The 27,665-nt window shown below is 42.3% G+C and overlaps 1 protein-coding gene across 2 annotated transcripts in view; it reads left to right on the top strand.

Annotated features, from left to right (window-relative positions):
- Positions 1-26,980, top strand: part of LOC141258977 (uncharacterized) — a 34,344-nt gene extending 7,364 nt beyond the window's left edge. Inside the window, exons 2-10 of one of the 2 annotated variants that reach the window (XM_073674311.1) lie at positions 8,890-8,964; positions 10,087-10,149; positions 14,961-15,002; positions 16,105-16,187; positions 17,427-17,532; positions 20,752-20,869; positions 23,332-23,520; positions 24,263-24,453; positions 24,894-26,980. In XM_073674311.1, the coding sequence (XP_073530412.1) occupies positions 8,890-8,964; positions 10,087-10,149; positions 14,961-15,002; positions 16,105-16,187; positions 17,427-17,532; positions 20,752-20,869; positions 23,332-23,520; positions 24,263-24,453; positions 24,894-26,863 (2,837 nt within the window). In that variant the 3' untranslated portion in view covers positions 26,864-26,980. The remainder of the gene's footprint in view (positions 1-8,889; positions 8,965-10,086; positions 10,150-14,960; positions 15,003-16,104; positions 16,188-17,426; positions 17,533-20,751; positions 20,870-23,331; positions 23,521-24,262; positions 24,454-24,893) is intronic. The other variant, XM_073674310.1, reaches the window with a different exon arrangement.
- The last annotated feature ends 685 nt before the right edge of the window (positions 26,981-27,665 follow it).

Raw genomic sequence — 27,665 nt, 5'->3', positions numbered from 1 at the left:
TTTGTCATCAGTTTGAAAAAAAGCTTATTCCATCTTACTCAAGACAAGATGGACCGCTAAGACAGTGAGATGTCAGGTTCTTACTTCTATTTTACACTATGGAGAAGGAAAGGGAAAGGAGGAGTGAGGAGAAGCGTGAGTAAACGAGCAGAGGGAGACAGAAAGATCATTCAGAGCATTCTAACAAGACTTTTACCTCACCACTGTGCTGGATTGACATCCACACTGCTCAGTACTGCTGAATAATTTCCTCCATGCTACTGTTGTTTCTATTGTATGATAGCTAAGGACTGAAGGGCTGCAATTTCTCATGTCTATAAGTGCTGCGTATTGGAGACATCATAGTAGCTGGTCTCCTCTCACCAGCTCAGAGTCAATTTTAAATTAAGAGAGATAGTCTGCAGAGGGGAAACTGGTGGACAAGTAGGATTCAAGTTATATATTTGACAGAAATAGTGTTATTCCTCTTGTACACACAGGGCAGCATATTCAGAAAAGTTAATTTTTCATTTTTTTAAACTTCTAAAGTTAATACTCTGGTCAAGGTGGAATGGCCCATTATCTCGCAGCACTTGGAGTACATCTCATTGAATGTAATCTGTCATGTCCCCAAATCCTACTAACCTGAAGATATAGGGTTAATCTGCAGGTTAATAGCGTTCTAAAGCTGCCTGGCTGTCACAGTGAAAGCCTGGCTACTGGGCTGAAATGAACTTTATTAATCCCATCAGCCTCTGGCTTTCAGTCTTAGAGGCACAGCTGGTGTGGCTTCAGTCATCCCACAGTATGTAGTCAGTGGTGGCTGTAAGCACACCTGGCATATTGACTGATAGCTCGCTCTGCACTGATACACTGCAGAGTCTGGTGTCAGACACTATGCCAGGATGTGCTTACAGCCACCACTCATTATTTCTCTACAGTACATAAATACAGTGAGGAAAAAAAGTATTTAGTCAGCCACCAATTGTGCAAGTTCTCCCACTTAAAAAGATGAGAGAGGCCTGTAATTGACATCATAGGTAGACCTCACCTATGAGAGACAAAATGAGAAAACAAATCCTGAAAATCACATTGTCTGATTTGGAAAGAAATTTTTTTTTAATTTTTGTGGAAAATAAGTATTTGGTCAATTACAAACAAGCAAGATTTCTGGCTCTCACAGACCTGTAACTTCTTCTTTAAGAGGCTCCTCTGTCCTCCACTCATTACCTGTAGTACTGGAACCTGTTTGAAATTGTTAACAGTATAAAAGACACCTGTCCGCAACCTCAAACAGTCACACTCCAAACTCCACTATGGTGAAGACCTAAAAGCTGTCGAAGGACAATAGAAACAAAATTCTAGCCCTGCACCAGGCTGGGAAGACTGAATCTGCAATAGACAAGCAGCTTGGTGTGAAGAAATCAACCGTGTGAGCAATAATTAGAAAATGGAAGACATACAAGACAACTGATAATCTCCCTCGATCTGGGGCTCCACGCAAGATGTCACCCATGGGGTCAAAATGATCTCAAGAACGGTGAGCAAAAATTCCAGAACCACACGGGGGGGGACCTAGTGAATGACCTGCAGAGAGCTGGGACCAACGTTACACAGTCTACCATCAGTAACACACTACGCCGCCAGGGACTCATATCCTGCAGTGCCAGACGTGACCCCCCTGCTTAAGCCATTACATATCCAGGCCCCTCTGAAGTTTGCTAGAGAGCATTTGGATAATCCAGAAAAGTATTGGGAGAATGTCATTTGGTCAGATGACACCAAATTAGAACTGCTTGATAGAAACACAACTCGGCATGTTTTGAGGAGAAAGAATGCTGATTTGTTACCAAAGAACACCATACCTACTGTGAAGCATGGGGGTGGCTACATCATGCTTTGGGGCCGTTTCTCTGACAAGCGACCAGGATGACTGATCCGTGTACACAAAAGATTGAATGGGGCCATGTATCGTGAGATTTTGAATGCAAACCTCCTTCCATCAGCAAGGGCATTGAAGATGAAACGTGGCTGGGTCTTTCTGCATGACAATGATCCCAAGCACACCACCAGGGCAACGAAGGAGTGGCTTCATAAGAAGCATTTCAAGGTCCTGGAGTGGACTAGCCAGTCTCCAGATCTAAACCCTATAGAAAACCTTTGGAGGGAGTTGAAAGTCCGTGTTGCCCAGCAACAGCCCCAAAACATCACTGCTCTAGAGGAGATCTGCATGAAGGAATGGGCCAACATACCAGCAACAGTGCGTGCCAACCTTGTGAAGACTTACAGAAAACGTTTGACCTCTGTCATTGCCAACAAAGGATATATAACAAAGTATTGAGAAGAACTTTTGTAATTGACCAAATACTTATTTTCCACCAAAATTTGAAAAAAAATTAATTCCAAATCAGACAATGTGATTTTCAGGATTTGTTTTCTCATTTTGTCTCTCATAGTTGAGGTCTACCTATAATGTCAATTACAGGCCTCTCTTATCTTTTTAAGTGGGAGAACTTGCATAATTGGTGGCTGACTAAATACTTTTTTCCCCACTGTATAGTATGATGTCCCCACTACCTTCCCTATACTATATGATGTCCTTACAGCCCCCCCATGGTATGATGTCCCCACAGCTCCATATATATAGTATGATATCCCCACAGCCCCCTACATTTTGTATTATATCCTCCACTGCCCCTCTATAGATAGTATGATGGTCCCCACAGCTCCTCTATATGTAGTTGAATGGTACCCATAGCCCCTTTATATAGTATATATATAAAGTATGTAGTACATACATAGTATAGTACATCATACTATATAAACATACTATATGCATACTATTCATAGTATATACATATTATGCATACTATATGCAGCGCTTCTATATATAGTATGAGACCCCTCAGCCCCCTGCATATAGTATGATGGACCCCACTGCTCTCTATACTGTTTTATGTTCTCCACAGCTCCCTATATATAGTATGATGATCCCCACATCCCCCTATTTATTGTATGCAGTATGATTGTCCCACAGCTCCTCTATGAATAGTATGATGTCCCCACAGCCCCTCTTACAGTATATATAATATGGTAGTCCCACAGCCCCAATATATAGAGAGAGAGAGAGAGAGAGAGTGTTAATCAGAAGATCAAAGATAGTAGGTAGCGGCACAAACCTCTGGTACATTAAAACCGCACTTTTTTTGGTAAATGCATGACAAGCACAGACATGGAGGAACAAGAGCCTGGTCACTGGGTACTAGTGTGCAGGTTGTCGGACGTTTACTACAGGAAAATAATATGGACTCAGTTTGTGCGAGTTTTGTATGCGAATCAATACAATTTGTATTGAGACATAATTCCATAATTTGGTGTGCCCAGTCGGCTGGCACAGCGATGGGTACACCAGTGGCACCAACCTTTGCCAATATTTTCCTGGGACAATCTGAGATTGATAACATTTTTAACAATTAATCCCTTTGCCAAAATATCAAGTTCTTTGTAAGTTATATTGACAATATTTTGATTGTGTGGGATGGCACCCCACAATTATTCAAGGGCTTATAATTTATATATTTATTATATAAATGATAATCAGGTGAATATGAAGTTTACCAGCAATATTGCAAAAAATTCTATTGCATTTTTAGATGTCCAGATTGAAATTCTTGAAGGTACCATTCACACAAAAGTTTATTGTAACCAACACCTACCAACTCGCTGTTGAGGTACGACAGTTATCACCCATTCCATACCAAATACTCTTAACCATATAGTCAATTTTTAAGATAGCATCGTATTAATAGTTCTGACAGTACCTTTTTTCAGCAATCTGATAAATTAAAAAATTGATTATTAGAACTGGGCTATCCAAGAGGTATAATTGATAACAGTTTTTAGAAAGCATTAAATCAAGATCGGAATTGTTTATTTCAGTATTGGAAAAAAAAAAAATGATAGAAGGTTTGTGTTATCTTTTCAGTATGATCCAATGAGCAGAATTGTTAAATCTGTAATTCATAAAAACTGGCACATGATAGAAAGTGATCCCTTACTAGTAGCGATGAGCGAGTATGTTCTGTTAACCCTTTCGGTGAGCATGCTCGGTGCTCTCCAAGTATCTTCAGCTGTGCTTGGTGTTATGTTTTCGTCACTCAGTGCTCATAATTTGTGACTGTTTGACAGCTTTATTACATGTGAGGAATGCCTAAGAAACAGGCATTCCTCACATGTATTAAAGCTGTCAAACTGTCGTAAATCATGATCACTGAGTGACGAAAACATATCACCCGAGCACGCTGAAGATGCTCAGAAAACACTCAAGCATGCTCGTTAATCTCGAGTAACGACTATGCTCACTCACGACTACTTACTAGCAAACATTTCAGTTAAACAACCTAGAAGAACTTTCAGGAGGAGAATTTTTAAGGATATGCTAGCTAAGGGTAAGTTTACACAACAAAAGGATAATATTAATAACAACTGGATAAGTAGAAGTTTACTGAAAAGTAATTTTAAGTGTAAGCATTGCAACTATTGTAATTATATGTACTGCAATAAACAAGTTAAACTAGATGGTTATAGTCATAATGTTAACCATTTTTTTTACCTGCCAAAGTACCGTACATATTTAGTATATGCTGCAATATGTGATTGTGGAAGATTTTATAGAGGAAAAACTATTTGTCCTTTTTATAAACACATTAGCGAACATGAGCGCACGTTATCATTGGGGAAAGGTTCTCTTAGACTTATTGCTCACATGAGACAATCACATCAAAGCAATCCTAATTCAATGCAGTTTTTGGGTCTACATTCTATAACAGTACCTATGAAGGGCAGTGGCCAACACAATTTACTACTTAAAAAAGAGATTTATTTCATTTAGAAACCAGAATCATTGGGTCTTAATGATCGGTATGATTTAAGCCCATTTTTCAATAAAAAAATGTATCTATCTAGTTAGATATTTTTAATTAGATGGATTTTAGACTCTTTTCTTTTTTTGTATATATATTTGTATTGTTAATTGTTATGTGACTTCTGAAGGTAGTATAAAAGGGAAGCATGTCTCTAATGATGTAAAAGCCAGAAGAAGCACAAGTACATGTGAAACAGCAGTAGCTAGTTTTCCTTCATGTCTGTGTTCCTCATGCGTTGACCAAATAAAGTGCTGTTTTAATGTACCAGTTTTGAGTGCTGCTACCTACTATCTTCGATCTTCTGAGTACTTACAGTGGGGAAAATAAGTATTTGATACACTGCCGATTTTGCAAGTTTTCCCTCCTTCAAAGAATGGAGAGGTCTGGAATTGTTATCATAGGTACACTTCAACTGTGAGAGACAGAATCTTAAAAAAATCCAGAAAAACGCCTTACCGTGTATGATTTTTACATAATTAATTTGCATTTTATTGCATGAAATAAGTTTTTGAAACAATAGAAAAACAGACCTTAATATTTGGTACAGAAACTTTTGTTTTCAATTACAGAGGTCAGACATTTCCTGTAGTTCTTTGCACACACTGCAGCAATGATTTTGGCCCACTCCTCCATACAGATCTTCTCCAGATCTTTCAGGTTTCGGGGTTGTCGCTGGGCAACATTGAGTTTCAGCTCCCTCCAAAGAATTTCTATTGGGTTCAGGACTGGAGACTGGCTAGGCCACTCCAGGACCTTGAAAAGCGTCTTATGGAGCCACTCCTTAGTTGCCTTGGGTATGTGTTTTGGGCCATTGTCATGCTGGAAGACTGAGACATGAACCATCTTCACTACTCTTACTGAGGGAAGGAGGTTGTTGGCAAAATTGTCATGATAGATGACCCCATCCATCCTCCCTTCAATACAGAGCAGTCATCCTGCCCCCTTTGCAGAAAAGCACCCCCAAAGTATGATGCTTCCCCCACCAAATTTCACGACTGGGACAGTGTTCTTGGGGTTGTACTCATCCTTCTTCCTCCAAACACTGCGAGTGGAGTTGATACCAAAAAGTTTTGGTATTTTGGTCTCATCTGACCACATGACCTTCTCCCATGCCTCCTCTGGATCATTCAGATGGTCATTGGTGAACTTCAAATGGGCCTGAATATGTCCTTGCGTGAGCAGGGGGACCTTGTGTGCCCTGCAGGATTTTAATCCATGACAGCGTAGTGTGTTACTAACAGTAATGTTTGAGACTGTGGTTCCAGCTCTCTTCAGGTCATTGACCAGGTCCTCCTGTGTAATTCTGCGCTGATTCCTGACCTTTCTCGGAATCATCCTTGCCCCACGAGGCGATATCTTGCATGGATCCCTAGGTTGAGGAAGATTGACAGTTATCTTGTCTTTATTCCATTTTCTAATAATTGTGCCATCAGTTGTTGCCTTCTCACCAAGCTGCTTGTCTATTGTCCTGTAGCCCATTCCAGCCTTGCGCAGGTCTACAATTTTGTCCCTGGTGTCCTTAGACAGCTCTTTGGTCTTGGCCATTGTGGAGAGGTTGGAGTGTGATTGATTGCATGTGTGGACAGGTGTCTTTTATACAGTTAACGAGTTTAAAAAGGTGCAATTAATGCAGGTAATGAGTGCAGAATAGGAGGGCTTCTTAAAGAAAAACTAACAGGTTTGTGACAGCCAGAATTCTTGCTGGTTGGTAGGTGATCAAATACTTATTTCATGCAATAAAATGTAATTTAATTATTTTTTTTAATTATTTAAAAATCATACCATGTGATTTTCTGTTTTTTATTTTTAGATTCTGTCTCTCACAATTGAAGTGTACCTACGATAAAAATTACAGACCATTCCATTCTTTGTAGATGGGAACACTTGCAAAATCGGCCATGTATCAAATACTTATTTTCCCCACTGAATCTACAATGGCTTTTTTTTTAGCTAAGCACCACAAGTTCTGGTTTTCTGGATTAATTTGCAAGAATTAAAGTATTTGCTTCCTGGAATCCTTCATGTGGATGTGGTAGCAGTGCCAGCGTGTTACGGACCCGGGTGGAGGAACCGCTGTGCTGTGGTGCAAGGAGGGGCCAGAGGGGCGTATCAACTCGGTCCGACCAAGGTCGCACGGCGGCTCAGTCGACTCCGTGAACCAGGGAGGAACTGAGCAGAGGGACCAGGTGCCACTCTGGGACCGACCTTGTATGAGAGCAGGTGACTCCCATGGGTCAGAAGGCAGGAACTGACCGGTACAGCGGATGAGCTTCGGCTGGCAGGCTGACGGTGGTCCGGGTAGACAAGCAGGCTGATTAGGCAGATAGTCAGGCAAGTGTTCCAGGTAGGCAAGCTGGCGGCACAACAGGTAGCTGGCTGGTGCTTCCAAGTAAGCGGGCAGGCAGGGCAGGTAACAAGCAGGTGCTTCCAGTTAAGCGGGCTGGCAGGCACGGCAGGTAACAGGCAGGAGCTTCCAGGTAAGCAGGTGGGCAGAGCCCATAGACAGACTGGCGGACTGGACTGTAGACAGACTGGCGGGCTGGAGAGTAGTCAGGCTAGCAGACTGGACTGAATATCAGACTGGCGGACAGGACTGACTTGCAGAGGACCTGAGGGCTGAAGCAAAGTAAGAATCACAAAGCAACAACCTTGCACGGGCACCTCCATATTGGAGGAGGTGCCTTTTATAGGGGAAGTCCTCCGGCCATTGGCCGGGAACTTTTTAGGATGGCGAGCGCCCTAAGCACAGAGCCAGGGGAGCTGCGTGCACCAGCAGCAGTTGCAGGGAGGCCGGAAGACGCCGGAGCAGGACTGGTAAGGGGGACAGCGTCTCTGCCGGGCAGGAGGCAGAGATGCCGGTGCTACACAGCGTGGTTTGCCTTATATCTTAAAATCCCCTATATATAGTATAATGTCCCCACAACACCCTATATATAGTATGAGGCCCCACAGCTCCCTATATATATTACTATGGTACCCACAGCTCTTCCCTTTATAGTATGAGGCCCCACACCTCCCTATATATAGTATGATGGTCCTATTACCCCCTATTTACTGCATTATATCCCCCACAGACCCCAATGTATAGTATGATGTCCCCCATAAACTAATAATATGCAAATAAACATTATAGTCACCTAATACAGATATCCTGTACTGCAGCCCCCATCTCCTTTTCTGATTCTTACAGCAGGCCCTCAGAGGTGATGGGATGCAATGACGTAATCGCGATATGAGCATGCTGATGTCTTGTAAGATACATGCCGATGGTGGTAGAGATGGATGGGATTGAACTGTATTGGCGTGATGTTGATGCTGACACAGTTCAATGCAGCGGTTGCCTAAGATCCGGTGTTCCGGGTAAGAAGCTCAGAGCCACAGCCCCTGATTCCTGACACTTGCGATGCCCCTGGTTATAGCTGAATCTCCAGAGAATCATTCCCCTAATACAGTTTAGGTTTTCTTGTCTGGGACAAACTTATACAATGGTACACAGTATTATAGAAATATGGCAATCTTTATCGGGTCCAGGTCATTGAAATTAAGGAAATGCTATTTATTGTCACACTATAGTTTTCTGGCAAATTTACTTTGTTGATAAACACATCTTTCCGGACCATTGTTGTATATATAAAGCTGAAAAGCCTTCCGAACAATCCTAGCTTAACATGGAAAAAATGATTACTATACAGGACATGGCCGCCTTTTCTGTGACGGTAAGGCGTGGCATAAGTTAATAATTGCTGTACAGAAAAGTTGACTTTTCCTCCTTTCATTTATAAAACATTCCTATCATTCCACAAGGTTTCAAAGGTTAAGGAGAGGCAGATGTGAAATAGTACTTATTAAAGAAACATGCTACATTTTCATTTTAGGACTGAATAGAATTTCATTATTCACCATAATGACATTTAAGGCGGACTTACTCCTCAAAGTTGAACAGGTTGTTGGTATTTCTTGTTTAACATCTGGTCTCATTTTCTAGTCAACTTGGAGGATGAAATCAACTCTTCCATTGCAGAGGATAAGATACAAGGAGTTAAACCTGCTATTGAATCTGGTAAGACCACCATTATAAGCACCCATAAAAATCTTAATAGGAAAGTCACAGAATAAACACGTTTTGGGCTACACAAATAACAGTGAAAAATGAGTTCAGCCTCCATTGTAAAATTAGTATATAGGAAAGGTACTTACACCCAAAGCCAACCTTAGGGGTTTCTGAAGGAATAGGAGGATGACTAGCACTAAAAGGAACTCCACTGGCCCCGATGACTAAGCTTATACGGCGTATCTATGACACACCTTCCACTACTTAGATATTGATGATAACCAATCCTTGGGATGGGTCACCAATATCAGATGGGTGGAAGCTGATAGGAGCTAAGCTGCAGAAGGTGAGGAAGGCCACTCTACTGAGTATGGAGTGGATTTATTCTGGCTCCATAAACTGGTTACATGAAGTCACCACTGGAGGTGCAAACAGCTGATCGGTGGAGGTCCCCAGTGTCAGATCCCCACGATCTTATATTGAAGGCATAAATATATGGTCATCAATATCTACATAGTGCAGAACCCCTTCATGGGGAAAATCACAGGAAGGCCATACACAGGGCAACATCCAACTGAAGGATGGTTTGCTGGGCTGCTTACATGTCTCACATCCTTACACCTCTTACATTTGGCTATCCATGTGCACAGACTTGAAAGTGGGGCAAACAGAGTGCCTTCACATCCATTTTCACCTAATAATTAGGGAATTTGTTAAGACTGGCCTAAACAGAAGCACACTCAGTTCTACCACAGTTTTATTTATGAAGCACACATCTCTTAATGTAATTAGCAAATCCTGGGACGTGTGCTATAAAATAAGATTTAATTCAGATATGAACAGGTCTACATTTCCGCTATATTCAATTAATCGAAAAACAAACAATACCCCATAAATCATTATTTTTATTAGATATACAAGATTTCTGGTATAATTTACACCGATTTCTTGTTTATGTTATGAAGAAATCTATCAGAAATTGGGGTGCCCCTTCTCTCCCGGAGACCCCACCCACTTGTCCTGTCCCTTTTATATGAAAATGATTTTCAGACAAAGAAACTTGTGTAACAAACCTGCCAGTGAATATACACATATTGTCTCATCTATAGCAGTGTTTTTACTCTTTATAAGGAAGGAAAAGCTCTTACAAGAACAAGGAAGAAATCAAGGGAAAGAAAAGTAATCACAGTTCTGGTGAGTAATCAGAAAGTAAATAGCCTGAGGTTACTGCCTGCACACCCACAGAGGACGTAATAAGATGTAAAGAACAACCAGATTAAAAAACACTTTCTCCACTTCTCAATTGACTATAGTGAGTCCTCACTAGGCGAACATGGTGAAAGCAGGGTCTCTGTAAAGACAGTAAATATATATATTTGGTTTATGGAAGCAAAACTAAATAGAAGTCAATGGACAAAAATATAATAGGTAATTAAAGTCTTCAGGAAGTACTGGAAATAAGGAAGATTAGGAGACAGGCTTATGATTAGGGAATCCGTTGAAATTCAGGTTCTGGTGCCCGTCCTGAAGTTTATTCCAAAGTTCAGTTCGGGTACCAGAACTGTACCCAAACTTGAACCAGAAACCGAACCCAATTGGAAACAATGAGGACTCAAACTTTGCTGGAAAAAATCTCTGTCTCTCTTTCTCTCACGGACTTCCACCAGAACGTCGAAAATTGCAACGGACTTCCGGGAGAAGTTCGCGTTCGGTGCTTAGCGCCGAACACTAACTGTCCGGTACGAGCACCTTTTAAGTTCGGGTTCACTCATTTCTACTTTTGATCAATTCCCTTACAAACACTATAATGAGTTGCTCCAGACAAAACCCCAAACCTTGTTTACATGAACTTCACTTTGTACATAGGGGCAAAGTCATAATAAAAAAAGAAGGGCATTCCTCAAGTTCTTGCTGGAAAGTTGGAAGCATACAATTGACTAAAATGTCTTTGTATGCTATAGTATTACCATTACCATTAATTGGAAATAAACTATTACCGATCAGGGGTTGTTTAAATGCCTGTTTACACAGGCAGACAAAAGGAAACAATGTACAGAGAGCAATCTATACTAGATCGTTCATTGTGCATAGGCTGCCATAGTTCTCGGCAGCACAGATCCTGTATACACAGGACGATGCACCACTGAGAAAGATGAACAAACATTTTTCTAGTTTTCCTGAACAAATTCGACAAGTATTTGCACCCAAAGTAGTATAAGCAGTATAACTATGGCCATGCTTTCCACAGGGTTTGGGTTAAACCACAGATAGGCTTTAATGAAATATCATATTTTGATTACACAGTAGCTCGTAGCTTCTCACTTTCCTCATAACGGTCACACTATTTTCATTTGTTCAGTATTTTTTCTCAGGAGTGGGAGCCAAAACCAGAATTGGAACAATCAGAGAAAAAGTGTAATAGAAACACGTCACCAATTCTGCATTTTGACCCACTCATAGTTTTGGCTTACAAATACTGATGTGCAATACTGACCAAATACTGAACGTGTGACCGCAGCCTAACAGTAGAATATTCCTCCAAGCATAGGCGGATTATAATGAGGGCAATCCAGGCTACCGCCCTGGGCCCGAGGCTCCGGGGGGCCCATGGCCAAATTGCCCTCATTATAATGTGTACGGCGCCAATGCAGCACACACCGGAGCGCTCCCCCAGCAGCTGCGCAGGACCCCTCCTTCTAACAGCACTACACCTGTTAACTTCTCTGTGTGCTGGCACGGCCGCTTCACAGCTAGGAGTCATGGCCCTGTGCGTGGCTGTGTCTGCTAGCATGACGTCATGCAGTGTGCGCCCTGCACTGCTACTTACCACCGGAGAGGAGCTGGATGACTGGAGCCGAGCCAGGGGATGGTGATTGACGTGTGTGTGTCACAGTGTGTCTGTGTGTGCAGATATCATTGTGTGATGTCTGTTTATATGTATTTTTGTGTTTCAAATGTGTTTATGCGTGTATGTACAGTACAGACCAAAAGTTTGGACACACCTTCTCATTTAAAGATTTTTCTGTATTTTCATCACTTGAAAATTGTACATTCACACTGAAGGCATCAAAACTATGAATTAACACATGTGGAATTATATACTTAACAAAAAAGTGTGAAACAACTGAAAATATGTCTTATATTCTAGGTTCTTCAAAGTAGCCACCTTTTGCTTTGATGACTGCTTTGCACACTCTTGGCATTCTCTTGATGAGCTTCAAGAGGTAGTCACCGGAAATGGTCTTCCAACAATCTTGAAGGAGTTCCCAGAGATGCTTAGAACTTGTTGGCCCTTTTGCCTTCACTCTGCGGTCCAGCTCACCCCAAACCATCTCGATTGGGTTCAGGTCTGGTGACTGTGGGGGCCAGATCATCTGGCGTAGCAACCCATCACTCTCCTTCTTGGTCAAATAGCCCTTACACAGCCAGGAGGTTTGTTTGGGGTCATTGTCCTGTTGAAAAATAAATGATGGTCCAACTAAACGCAAACCGGATGGAATAGCATGCTGCTGCAAGATGCTGTGGTAGCCATGCTGGTTCAGTATGCCTTCAATTTTGAATAAATCCCCAACAGTGTCACCAGCAAAGCACCCCAACACCATCACACCTCCTCCTCCATGCTTCACGGTGGGAACCATGCCTGTAGAGTCCATCCGTTCACCTTTTCTGCGTTGCATAAAGACACGGTGGTTGGAACCAAAGATCTCAAATTTGGACTCATCAGACCAAAGCACAGATTTCCACTGGTCTAATGTCCATTCCTTGTATTCTTTAGCCCAAGCAAGTCTCTTCTGCGTGTTGCCTGTCCTTAGCAGTGGTTTCCTAGCAGCTATTTTATCATGAAGGCCTGCTGCACAAAGTCTTCTCTTAACAGTTGTTGTAGAGATGTGTCTGCTGCTAGAACTCTGTGTGGCATTGACCTGGTCTCGAATCTGAGCTGCTGTTAACCTGCGATTTCTGAGGCTGGTGACTCGGATAATCTTATCCTCAGAAGCAGAGGTGACTCTTGATCTTCCTTTCCTGGGGCGGTCCTCATGTGAGCCAGTTTCTTTGTAGTGCTTGATGGTTTTTGCAACTGCACTTGGGGACACTTTCAAAGTTTTCCCAATTTTTCGGACTGACTGACCTTCATTTCTTAAAGTAATGATGGCCACTCGTTTTTCTTTACTTAGCTGCTTTTTTCTTGCCATAATACAAATTCTAACAGTCTATTGAGTAGGACTATTAGCTGTGTATCCACCAGACTTCTGCACAACACAATTGATGGTCCCAACCCCATTTATGAGGCAAGAAATCCCACTTATTAAACCTGACAGGGCACACCTGTGACGTGAAAACCATTTCCGGTGACTACCTCTTGAAGCTCATCAAGAGAATGCCAAGAGTGTGCAAAGCAGTCATTAAAGCAAAAGGTGGCTACTTTGAAGAACCTAGAGTATAAGACATATTTTCAGTTGTTTCACACTTTTTTGTTAAGTATATAATTCCACATGTGTTAATTCATAGTTTTGATGCCTTCAGTGTGAATGTACAATTTTCATTGTCATGAAAATACAGAAAAATATTTAAATGAGATGTGTCCAAACTTTTGGTCTGTACTGTATATGTCTGTATATGTTTGTGTGTGTGTGCATGACTTCGTGCGGCCTGCCACTGTATCTGGGGGGGTGCCGTGCGGCCTCCTGCTGTATCTAGGGGGCACCGTGTGGCCTTCCGCTGCATCTGAGGGGCACTGTACGACCTCCCACTATACCTGGGGGGTGCCATGCGGCCTCCCACTGTATCTGGGGGGTGCCGTGTGGCCTCCCGCTGTATCTGGGGGGTGCTGTGCGGCCTCCCGCTGTATCTGGGGGGCGCCGTGTGGCTGCTGTGTATAGATGGCTACGTGCCGCTCCCTGCTGTGTATAGATTACTACTTGCGGCCTCCTGCTGTGTATAGATGGCTAAGTGTGGTCTCCCACTGTGTATAGATGGCTAAATGCAGCCTCCCGCTGTGTATAGATGGCTACGTGTGGCCCCCTGCTGTGTATAGATGGCGCCGTGCGGCCTCCTGCTGTGTATAGATGACTAAATGCGGCTCCCAGCTATGTATAGATGGCTACGTGCGGTCCCCTGGTGTGTATAGATGGCACCATGTGGCCCCCTGCTGTGTACAGATGGCTACGTGCAGCTCCCTGGTGTGTATAGGTGGCGCCGTGTGGCCTCCTGCTGTGTATAGACGGCGCCGTGCAGCCCCCTGCTGTGTATAGATGGCTACGTGCGGCCTCCCGCTGTGTATAGATGACACCGTGTGGCCTCCTGCTGTGTATAGATGGCTATGTGCGGCCTCCTGCTGTGTATAGATGGCACCATGCGGCCTCCTGCTGTGTATAGATGGCACCGTGCGGCCCCCTGCTGTGCATAGATGGCGCCGTGCGGCCTCCTGCTGTGTATAGATGGCGCCGTGCGGCCTCCTGCTGTGTATAGATGGCGCCGTGCGGCTTCCTGCTGTGTATAGATGGCTACGTGCGGCCCCCTGCTGTGTATAGATGGCACTGTGCGGCCCCCTGCTGTGTATAGATGGTGCCGTGCGGCCTTCTGCTGTGTATAGATGTCGTTGTGCAGCCTCCTGCTGTGTATAGATGTCGTCCTGTGGCCTCCTGCTGTTTATAGATGGCTACGTGTGGCCTCCTGCTGTGTTCAGGAGGATTATGTGGCAGCTCATATTGTATGTAGGGTCTCATACTGTATATAGGGGATATCAGCATACTTAATTGTGCTCAATATTAAATCATACAATTAATGTAAAAAAATATTATAATTAATATATTAATATTGTGGCAAATTAATTTCACGTGAACTATCACATGATCTATCATGTCACGTGATATATCAGGTGTGTGGGGGGGGGGCACACGCCTTCTAAACTGCCCGGGGCCCTTGCTACCTTTAATCCACCCCTGCCTCCAAGAATTATATGAAGTAACAATTTCTATCCTGATTGTATCTATGTGTTTCTGGTACAGATCTCATACAGAACAGAGAAAACAACCCGACGTCAACAAACAGTAAGAAAATCATTATATATCATATATTATTATTTATGAATATAGCGTCGTTTATTCCATGGCGCTTTATGGAGTGTATCTTCATCTCTCCATATAGTTTTTCACAGAAATATAATTTCAAACATATGAACAATTTATTCATTGCACACAATGTCCCATTCATCAAAAAAGAAACAAAAAATTCAGGGTCCAGGACTGATGGGGCAGATATAATAACTAAATACTGCCCTGGAAAACGTGTGAAAGTGGAATATTTTGAACCCACATTTACTATTGAAAAGTACTATTTGTTATCTGCAGAGACTTGTGTTATGGCTACCAATAACCTTAAACCAAAGAAATATCTACGAAAACTACAAGGCTCTTCCTTGCTGTTCATGCCATCCATCTACTCCTGCTCTGATTGGTGGAGTTCTCCTCTGTCAACCTGTCATTTTTCTTTAGAAGTGTTGTCCAGGATTAGAAAAACATGGCTGCCTTTTTTTTTTTAGAAACAGCATCTCCCCCTAACCAAGGTTGTACTTGGTATTCAACAGTGAATATATATATATATATATTCAGGAACAAAGATAACACAGCTTACAACTGGTATTTCTTATAGTTTAGGATCTTAGCATCTTGTCTCTCAGCTTGCAAAGTGAAAGTAAAATGTGCTCCAGCTACACACACAGTGAACAGGAACTTCCTGGTTTCTTTTTTTTTTTTTAACAGTGCTTTAATAGCAATATACCACTATTACTGGAGTCAGAAACTCATACACTATTAAACAGTAGTGAATAGTAGTTGATGCAATATATACAATAATTAGCATTATTCCAACACCCCCAGTCAACAACTACTTATCCTGTTAGTCCCATAGTGGTACTGAATTCTTCCAATTTGGCTCTTAGAAGTGGCAACAAATATTACTGGCCAGTAGCATGAAACTTCTGTACCCCATGCTATATGTTAGGCACTAATATAATAGGCATTTGGGATCTGGCGCCAATGCTACCCCTGCACCTCCTACAGCCATACCCCTATTCTCAGCTGAACTATTATAATGTTAATCCAATTGTTGAAAATTATCCTGCTAACTGTTTTCTGCTCTTGTTTCACACAGCTTACCCCTGGGACAAAAGAAATCTCAAGTCTCTAGAGGTAGACCTAAGTGTATTTGAGGAATTGGACCTCCATGCCAAAAAGGTACTATAATGTTCTTAGGCTAAGTTCACATTTCCAGTATTCATCCTTTTGATCCAGGAAACAAAAATAAAAAATGGAACTGTTTCAAGCGGAAGAAAATCGGATGGCTATTTATCAGATCCATTTTGAAAAGTATTCAGTGTTAAAGGGTTTTTCCCATAAAGTACACTTTAATCAATAGATCTTGGAATAATAATAATTTCCACAATTGGATGTGTTAAAAAATGTTCCTGTGCTGAGATAATCTTATAAATGTGCTTCCTGGGCAGGGGAGGTATCAAAAGAGAGTATACAGACAGGACAGCATGGGATCACAGCTGCTGGTTTCTGTCAGGTAAAACATTTCACGGCCTGTTTAAAAATGTGTTTTACCTCTCAGAAAGAATCAGCTGTGGTCCCGTGCTTTCCCGTGCTTCCTCCCCTGCCCAGGAGATGTGATACGATCAGACCATGTCGACCATGTCCAACATGGTGAGACACAGCCATTACACAGTACACAGCAGGGGCACAATTATAAGATTATTTCAGCACAGGAACATTTTTTTCAACACATCCAATTGTGGAACTTATTCTTATTATAAGATCTATTGATTAAAATGTACTTTGTTCAAGAGACAACCCCTTTAAAAGAAAAAGATCCAGCTGCTATATTTCAGTCAAATGGAAGATATTTATGGACGTTTCTGTTCCCATTCAAATGACTGGTATAAGATTTGTGGAGATGTACACACTGAGAAAATGGCAGTCTTGATGAGTAAGGGCCAGAAATCATACTCCAGTTAGGGACTGAAGTAAGATTTGTGGCATAAGGAATGTCGCCATTCCTCGTGAATTTGATGAGTGAGGGTCATCACTCCCCGGTCCTGCCCCAGTTCTGCTAACTTTGTTTGAGCTTAGAAAAATGGCAAAAGTTGAACATTTTTTGTGCAGCGTCTTGTACAAAAATTTTCTGACATTTCCAAACTTTTTACTCTAGAATTATGACATAAAAGCTTTGATAAATCGAGGTCTATGTTCTCTAGTGGCCAGCAACACTAGCAAGGCTTTGTTGGTGCCAGGGCTCATGGTGGACTACCACCTCTTGTACCACAAGGGCTAAACAGATGCACAAACAGGTGTGAAGCCACATTAGATGCACACAAACAGGGCAATAGCAGCTATTAAAATAAGGGGTATTATGAGAGTTGCTCCTCTACAGGCTTTAATGTAAGTTAGATGATGACGCTCTCTCTCTTACAGGTGACTGGTGTGACATTGGAACAGTTAGTAAATGAACTTACATCTGGTGCTAACACAGACTTGGAGAAGGCACGAGTTTTCTGGATGTGGATATGTCATCATATCGGTATGTTATATGTGCCATCTAAAAGTTAGTACACTGTTATCAAATAACAAAACATGCCGGATTCAATCCAGAATGAAGGTCATTACTTTGAGATCCAGTAGCAGTATAATGTGTTTCTTATATATTACTTTTGCTAGTTGTATATTCCAGTGTTACTATATTTTGCATTTCCTATGCAGAAGCATAACTTTAAACTTTTGGGCCTCTATGACATATCTGACAGTCCCCTCCCTACATCATGTGCTATTTCCAAAGGTTAAAATGGCTGGCCAGAAATCCAAATTCATTTTCATATTAAATCCCTATCTATATAATGTCATAATCTAAATAATTTTCTAATACACTCAAATTAAAAATTCCCTATCCTTTCCTAGCTACACTATCTAACTTCTTTTGTTTTCCTACTTCCTTTTTGATGATGCTTTGCTTGAGAATCCCAGTGCATGCTGGGATACTCAAATGAGGCATCATCAGGGGCAGAGGCTATGGTCAGTGCCGCAGCCTCTGCTGCCTCCCTGGTATGACGCGTCATCAGTGACATCTGTTTCAAGAGCTGTGCTAGTCACTGCGTGATGTGCACAATGTCAGTGCTCTCTTTTTCACCAACCAAGATCAGCAGTAACGAGCCAATGACGTTGCTTGCAGGGGCAGTGCTGGTCTCTGCACGCCTGGTATTTTGACAATGCGCACTGACAGTGAGCTCTGTTGCTGGCTTGTTACTGTTGATCTTAGCTGGTGAGATAGCGTGCTGTCATTGTGCACATCGCACAGTGCACATCACACAGGGACTAGCCCAGCTCCTGAAATGAGAGTTACTAATGACGCTTCATTTCAGGGAGGGGGCAGGGGTTGTAGCAGTGACAGCAGCCTCTGTGCCCTGATGATGACTCATTTTAGTATCCCAGCATGCACCGGGATTCTTCAACGAAGCGTCATCAAAAAGCAATTAGAAAGTGTAGTGAGAGAAGGATAGGGAATTTTTAATTCAAGTGTATTAGAAAATAGTTTAGATTATGGCATTAAATAGATAGGGATTAAGGATGAAAAATAATTTGGATTTTGGACCACCCCTTTAAAATCCTGTAACGTGGGGAAAAAAAGGCCATATTAGGCATCAGAAACAGGTTGTGACTGTTATTTCTGATCCCCATATAGTTATGACTGTGTAGCTGTGATTTGTAGTAGGTGTTTGAACCCTTACTTCTACAGTTTAGACTGTAGATCCTAAAAACTAGAAGAAATGTTTCTTTAGCTCCTACATCTAGAGAACCAATACATGTCTATTTGTATAGTAAATTCTGTTGCTATCTGACACATACAATATATAATCAATGATGGCTAATGGGTTATTAGAGGGAACCTTTCCAAAAAAATCATAAATCTCAACAGTAAGCAATCTACTTCGCTGACAGCTTCTGTTGCTCACGACTAGACGTCAGGACCTTGTTGGAAGTTGCCATATTTTACAATCCTTTATTCCTTTGCTTAGGCAGTCAAACCCTTTAAACCCATGAAGACATTTTTGATAAATCTATATATATAATTGTCTTATCCCGTCTGTCTTTCTGTCTGTCTGTCTGTCCAGGAAATCCCGCGTCGCTCATTGGTCCGGCCGCTGTCTGTCCAGGAAATCCCGCGTCGCTCAAAAGATGGCGGCTGTTAGCGGCTCATCTGCCGCACGGATGTCAGCTGCGATGCAGCCGGGAGATAAGCGGCGCTAGCAGCAGAACTGCCCCGACCGGCGGCGCTGCTGACCTCCATGCGGCTAACGTCGCTGATCTCCCGACGGCAAGTGTGAACGGAGAACTGGGGAGCAGCGCCGCCGGTCGGGATGCTTCTGCTGCGACCAGCTGCTCATCTCCCAGCTGCTCGCAACGGAAGTACCTGCACAGGCAGCGCCGCTCCCCCGCCGACCACCGGCCACGACCAATCAGCGATTTTGGCGCCAAATTTAAACACCACTCTGCTGATTGGGTGCGGTCGCCAGCCGCGACCAATCAGCATTATTGGCGCCAAATTTAAACCCCGCTCTGTTGATTGGTCGCTGCCAGCAACCGAGACCAATCAGCAGTATTGGCGCCAAATTTAAACCCCGCTCTGCTGATTGGTCACGACCGCCGGCCGCGACCTATCAGCATTATTGGCGCCAAATTTAAACCCCGCTCTGCTGATTGGTCGCCGTTGCCGGCCGCGACCAATCAGCATTATTGGCGCCAAATTTAAACCCCACTCTGCTGATTGGTCGCGACCGCCGGCCGTGATGAATCAGCGAGTTTGGCGCCAAATTTAAACCCCGCTCTGCTGATTGGTCGCAGTTGCCGGCCACAACTAATCAGCATTATTGGCGCCAAAATTAAACACCGCTCTGCTGATTGTTCGCGGTCGCCGGCCGTGACCAATCAGCAGTATTGGCGCCAAATTTAAACCCCGCTCTGCTGATTAGTCGCGACCGCCGGCCATGACCAATCAGCGATATTGGCGCCAAATTTAAACACCGCTTTGCTGATTGGTCGCGGTCACGACTAATCAGCGATTTTGGCACCAAATTTAAACACGCTCTCCAGTCCTCACTAACACGGTTTGCTGATTGGTCGCGGCCGCAGCCCGCAACCAATCAGCAGTATTGGCGCCAAATTTAAACCCCGCTCTGCTGATTGGTCGCGGTCGCCGGCCACAACCAATCAGCAGTATTGCCGCCAAATTTAAACACCGCTCTGCTGATTGGTGGCGGTCGCCGGCCGCGACCAATCAGCATTATTGGCGCCAAATTTAAACACCGCTCTGCTGATTGGTCGCGTCCGTGACCAATCAGCATTATTGGCGCCAAATTTAAACCTCGCTCTGCTAATTGGTCACGTTCGCTGGCCGCGACCAATCAGCATTATTGGCGCCAAATTTAAACCCCGCTCTGCTGATTAGTCGCGACCGCCGGCCATGACCAATCAGCGATATAGGCGCTAAATTTAAACCCCGCTTTGCTGATTGGTCACGGTTGCCGGCCGTGACCAATCAGCGATTTTAGCGCCAAATTTAAACACCGCTCTGCTGATTGCGCCCCGTCGGCCGCATACATATTCTAGAATACCCGATGCGTTTGAATCGGGCCACCATCTAGTATAACATAAATGTATAAAAGGAGTAAACACTAATAAAATAGATCCATGTACTTTACAAGACTGCTTTACAATGTACTTTACAAGAGTCATTCTTCTCTCACAGAGTATGACACCGCAGCGCTAAAGAATAAAGACCTGGTATCATCTGACCCAGAAGTCGTGTTTCGTACCAAGAAAGGTGTTTGTACAGGATACAGCGCACTGTTTGAGCACATGTGCAGGTGATGTTCATCATGGCCTTACATTAATTTCCTTTTAACCAAATCAATATTTATATATCACAGGTTGCGTGCAGCCAGCAGATTTTATAGGTTAAGGAGTTTAATTTTATGAGAAATAAGTCTACTCTACGTACACAGCTTTTATCTAGATCTATACCTCTCAATGGTTACAGACTAGAAACAAGCCCTGTGAAGTCAAGATTCTGCAGTCATATTCTCATCCAAATGATCAGATGATAGTTGTAGCATGGGAATTTCTCACAAGTGCTTTACCTTTAAAAGAAAAACACTGCTGACCAATGTAACTCAATCAAAACTTTTTTTTCCCCGCTGTTACTCGGAGAGGCAAAGTAAGCTTAAAAGGAATTGGTCAGCAGGTTTTGTTATATAATCTGACAGCATCATGAGGTATGGACAGAGACCCTCATTCAAGAGATGTATCACTTACCTTACTGAGTGCAGCAGTTATGATAGAGTCATAGCTTTCTTTGCTGTAGATCTAGCAGAGCTCAGTTGTTGAGCTTTCAATAAATTCATCCACATCACAACTTTCTGTGTACCTTGTATAGTGACAGAGAACTGCTAATTTGTCTTGGGGGCAGAGTTGGACTTGGATGCATGAGGCCAGTTGTCCTGTAGTGATGATCTCCTGCTGATTAAACACTGTGTTACACAAAGCGGGCTCACTAGGTGAGGTGCATTCTCCAGGCCCAAGGACCGGTTGAGCCCACAGGCCGCGGGCATCAGTGCAGCAGGTGGGTGTAGCATATCGGGAAACAGTTAACAGAGTTACTGGAAGCCACAGGCGGACATGTAGAGGCAAACCAAAAGTCTTAAATGGGTCCTGAAAGCCACAAACAAGCAGGTGAAGTCCTCCACTGACAGGTAGAAAGGTTACTGGAGACTGCAGACAAGCAGGTGAAGTGCTGAAGACCAGTAGCAGGTAGCAGGGTTACTGGAAACCACAAACAATCAGGTGAAGTCCTGAAGACCCCTAACAGGTAGCAGGGTTACTGGAAACTGCAGACAAGCAGTCCTTCACTGACAGGTAGCAAGGCTACTGGAGACAGCAGACAAGCAGGTGAAGTCCTCCACTGACAGGTAGAAGGTTTAATGGAAACCACAGACAAACAGATGAAGTCCTGAAGAACACTGACATGGTTACTGGAAAACACAGACAAATAACTCAGGGATGGGAAATCACAGACAAACAGGAGACATTCTGATGACTGTTGGCTGGAACTGTGCAATACAACTAAAAGAGTTACTAACAAGTCTTAATACAATACCAAGACACAGGTGAGTGTCCTGGGATGCCTTATATAGGCCTTGGAAATACAACGCAAGGGAGCACACTGGGCTACTTGCAAAGCCCGATGTGGAGCACAAGAAAATCTAACGAACCGGGGTATGTGCGTAACACACTGATTGTACTGAAACAACAAAACTCGACCCAGTAAGTGACACATCATTGTCATCAGGATCTTTGCTCCTTCATCATGCTGTTCTCAGATTATATGGCAAGAACCTGTTGACAGATTCCCTTTAATGGTTACAACACTTGGAGGAGGCACTAAATCTTAATGGTTAAAACAGAAAAAGTGCCACTGTTGCTTAAAGATACAGAACTTAACTAAAGAACTGGAACCCTGAACAATTGTGTAACCCGCAAACCCTCTCAGGTCGCTGTTCACTTTACATGAGTCATATCACAGGACTTTGTTATTTTACACAAACCCCAACAAACAATCTCCGTCCCACAGAATTTGAGATAGTCATTCCTTCTTGCCCAGGTCTTATTCTACCAACAAAGCTTCCTTTCTTATCTACACCTAACTGCTTCTCCCAGTAGTCCCATGTCACATTGTGGTGGCACAACATATCGGCATCACTTGACTCTCCTTGATTATTTCATGTACCTGATCTACTATCTGCACCTCCAAAGTAGCTGACAGCCAAGAAGAGTGTCATTTCCATGGCCAGCTACTGTATCCTTAACCAGCAGAGTTTCAGAGTTCCACTACCTGCTTTTTGGGCAACCTATAAGGAAAACAACATTATGTACACAACAGTCTTCTTGATGGTTATGTGTTATATGGACCGCAATTGGTATATTTTTTCTTGGTTGTTTTGTTCTTCTACTCTCCTATCCTTGTGCAATTCGTGTGTAGGTTGTAAGTCTGAAACGTTACTTGTGAACTATTTTTGAATTGCAAAAATTAAATCATTCATTATCAACATTATCTTTTGGAGTGCCAAGTTCTATCCTACAAATTGTATTACAGGGCACAACCCTATTTGAGCATCCTAAAACCTATGAGCAATGTGTATTTTAATTATTATTACTTTTTTAATAGGGCATTTCCTACAGTGTGGTTCTACTCAACCTCTTTTCAGATACCTACATGTAGATTATTTTTTAAGTAAAATATTACTAATGAAATACCCTTATCCTCCAATAGACTTGTTAGTGTTCAGTGCCGATCCGTTAGCGGCTACTGTAAGGGAGCATCGTTCAAGCCCGGGCAAACAATATCTGGGGACTCAGATCACACTTGGAACATGGTATATTTGGAGGGACATTGGCACCTGCTGGACTGCACATGGGGAGCTGGACAAGTTGATGAGTATATAAGCAAGTTTGTTTTCCAGTAAGTAGTGTGTTCTTTATTTAGATATTCCAAGTTAAAGTACTTAAGTGTTGGTAAGAAGAAAATAGAGCTCTAGAGAGGGCGTGATAACATGGAAAGAGGGCTGACAGATCTGGGGAACTAACGCTCCATCGACTAGTCAAAGCCCTAATTAGCATTCAAGAGCGGAGGTTAAAGCTACTTTCTTTAAACATAGCTTTCAGTGAATAGCATTATACAGGGCTGGTTAGGCAGGGAATGTAATCATATGTATGTTAATACTGCTGGGTTGGAGGGCATGGGGGAACTGACAGTTTCCCTTTAAGAACAGGTAAGCCGCTCGAAGCGTGTACAATCTGTAACTCTTTTTTTATGATGTTACTCTGTCACAACATGATTTTATTAAATATTCAATAAAGAAGATTTTATGCTCAATCCCTATAGTTGGACTAAAGGTGCATTTTTGGACTCTGAAACAACCTTCTGCAATTAATAAATGCGTACACTACACTATTGCTACACAAGTAAAAACTTGAGTTAACCATTTTGATCAAAAGTCTAAAAGTCACCTAGCCGCAATCATATTTATAGTAGACATTTATATATTGAACATGGACACTATATGTCATCTCACACAAAGGTTATTGTAATGCAGTACAATACATTGCTCACATTTGACTTGGGGGCGCAATCTCAAATAATTTCCGTCAGATTTGTTAGTGATACTTTTCCACCATTTCTTATTTCTGTTTATTCTTCCAAGGTACAATGAGTTTTATTTCCTGACTCATCCTGCTCTCTTTATTGGCGATCACTTCCCGGAGAAAACAGAGTTTCAATTACTGGAGCCAGAAGTGTCCCAGAAGCAGTTTGTGCTAAGTGTTCACCGCAGAAGCCACTTCTACAGCTTAGGACTGATTTCCTCTCAGCCTGATGCAGCTGTTATTGAAACAGGTAAAATATTCTCACTAGATCATTGATGGCGTCCAGCTTGGTTCCACATGGAAGCGTTTTACTCCATAGATTCTGCGTTGTAGAACAATGGGGAGAGAACTTTCCCCACTTTGCTTGTGTAGGCAGAAAAAAAGGTGTTGGAAAAATTGTACATTTTGAAATTAATTTTCTAATTGTGTTTGGGGAAGGTGCTGGTAAAGTAAAATTAGGGAGGGGAAAATAAAAACAGACAATGTTAACAAATAACCATAACACTTTTTTTTTTAACCTGAGTTGAAAAATTATCCGTTGTATCTGAATTGCACACACATACTCTAAAAAGGTAGCCAACACCATATCTATATGTCAAATCTTTTCCTGGTGCTCAGAAAATACATTTAGTTATGACATGACGGAGATCAATATTATTCTTGTAACTAGGTATGTTTTTTTTTTTCTAGAAAAGGGAAAAGTATCCATCACAATAGAGAGCCAGCATGATCTGCTCTTCCTCTTCACTCTACAAGAAACAGAAGATCCTGGTCTACTAAGACTCATTGATCAAGAAGCCAAGTTTGATATTTATCCCCAAAAGACCGGTCAACAGTTTTTACAAATTTATGCAAGGAAACAAGATACAAAAGAGGTCTACCAGATGGTTTTGGATTACAGAATAGATTGCAAAGTTGTTGACAACCAGATGAAGATTCCGAAATGCCTCAGTAGCCCTGTTGGTCCAAGCTTGTTGTTAGAACAAACTGGTCTTCACTCCCCTTCACACGAAGAGCCAGTCATTTATGCAAACGATGGGTGCTGCAGTATAAGTTTTACTATGAAGAAAAAGCTTAAACTTACAGCCTGTCTCAAATCCAGTGAAGGAAAAAACATTCTTAATCATATCATACAAGCAGTACAAGATCGGAAAGTGGAGTTTAGTGTTCATCTCCCACAATCTGGTCATTATGTTCTCCAAATATTTGATGCTGATGTGGGGTACGTCTGTAACTATCTCATAATTTGCTCAAATCCCAATGTCACATGTTTGCCGTTCCCAGCATTGATACGTAACCCAGCTGGCCCCAATCCGGACACAGAGAAGGCAGGTCTTCTTCAACCTTCCCATCTGGACCCGATTATTCGTACAGATGATGGATGTTGTACTATCAGTTTCAAGCTCAACAACTATCTAAAACTAAGCAGCAGCTTAAAGTCTGATAAGATACAGACTATACTACATCATGTAATACAGAGAGCAGAAAAGCATAAAGTTGAGTTTAATATCCGGCTTCCCAACTTTGGGTTTTATGTTTTCCAGATATTTGACAGCAATAAAGGTTTTATCTGCAATTACTTATTGCATTGCTCAAATCCTAAAGTGAAATGGCCACCCTTTCCAAGTATTCTCCATAATCCAGTAGGTCCCAGTCCAGACACAGAAATGGCTGGACTGCTCCAGCCCTCACATCCAGACCCAATTGTGGACACAGAAGATGGATGCTTCATCCTTAGCTTTTCTACTAACCGAATATTAAATGTCACAGTTAGTCTCAAGTCTGAAGACGTACAGATCGCACCGGAGGCTATGCATGTTATACAGTGCACACAGAAGCATAAGTTAGAGCTTAATGTTCGCCTTCCGCGCTTAGGTTCTTACGTTCTTCAGATATTTGATGGCTCTGCTGGCTACATCTGTAACTATCTAGTAACATGCTCAAACCCCAAGGTGAAATGGCCATCCTTCCCTTCTAGCCTCCATAATCCTGTGGGACCAGGTCTAGATACAGAGAAGGCTGGCCTCATTCAGCCTTCACACCCTGATCCTATAATATATTCAGAAGATGGTCGTTTTACCGTCAGCTTTGCATTTTTCCGGGAATTAAGTATTTTTCCTACTTTACACTCTGATGAAATACAAATGACTCCAGAGATGACCCAAAGACACGTCTTCCAAACTGTAATGGAGGGCAACGTGCAGATAAAGGTCCATCTTCCACAGCCAGGAACATATGTGCTGCATGTGAATGTGAAACCTAAAAACAGTAACGCGTACAAACACCAGTGTAACTACCTCGTTATATGCAAAAACCCCACAGTGAAATGGCCACTATTCCCATTAGTATACACAGACTGGGCTGAGCAATATGATCTCCTTACACCATTGGAAGGTGTCCTGCCAAAAAATAGCAATGTTTCCTTCAAACTTCGAGTTCCTGATGTTTCTGAAGTGAGCATAAAAGGAAAATATTCCTTTCCTTTGATCCTCGGAAAGGACGGTTACTGGGAAGGAACTTGCAGTACAGAGGATTGTAAATTCATGTATGTCGCTATTTGTTCTAAGGAAGACCCAACAACTAGGAAGTTTGTTTTACAGTACCAAGTGGGGGAGAAGAACCTACAGAGTGGATTGAACAAAAGGGTGTCCCTGAAATGAATCTGTTTGTAGTATTTATTACTTTTTTTATTGTATAGTGTTACTTTACTTTACATTTTTATATAAAAAATCGTCTTAATTTAACGAGAGTGATGTGCAAATTCTTTCCCATGACCAAGTGCAACATACACATTATTTTTTGTGTAAGGTAAAATATTGACCAATGTATTGTAACTTTTCCTGACCTGTTATTATACCAGTCACACAAATGTCTGCTTTTTCTTAATTTTTTTTTTATCTATGAATAAATGGGATTGGTAAGCTACATCAGTTTACCATTACCATATCTGCTGACATTCTACTGAAAAAATGCTTATAGCGTCACTGTTAAAAGGAACACTCTAGGAAAAAAAATTCTGCTTTATACCAAGAGATGGGGTAGTGCATGACACAAGGAGTCCAAAATATGTAACTCAGGTCCTTTAGGGATAATTTAGTGATGGAGAATTTATAACACTTGGACAATGTCTGGCCAGTCCATGAACCTCACCAAGAGTCCCAGATTTATCAATAAGAGAATGAACTCGGTGATAAAGGTTGTCTAGTACTAAGATATTGATATTGACCTAGGAGTCAGAACACTACAGATCCACATTTTGTCTAGTGGTCGTTCTCAAGTGTTGCTCAGCTCCTATTCAGTTCAGTAGGAGTTGAGCTGCAGTACCTGTGAAGGGTCACTATGGTATTCTCGATCCATACACTGTTTAGGATGGACTCATAGAATGGTACGCCCCTCTGCCAGCGTGCTGTAAATGCTGTTGTCAGAGAATGAGAGCGGTATTTATCAGGCTAACAGCTGTGA

Source organism: Phyllobates terribilis, unplaced genomic scaffold (assembly GCF_046119375.1).
Source record: "Phyllobates terribilis strain yellow unplaced genomic scaffold, ASM4611937v1 Scaffold_3__8_contigs__length_932513732, whole genome shotgun sequence".
Taxonomy (NCBI): domain Eukaryota; kingdom Metazoa; phylum Chordata; class Amphibia; order Anura; family Dendrobatidae; genus Phyllobates; species Phyllobates terribilis.
This window is presented reverse-complemented; position numbering and strand designations above follow the sequence as displayed.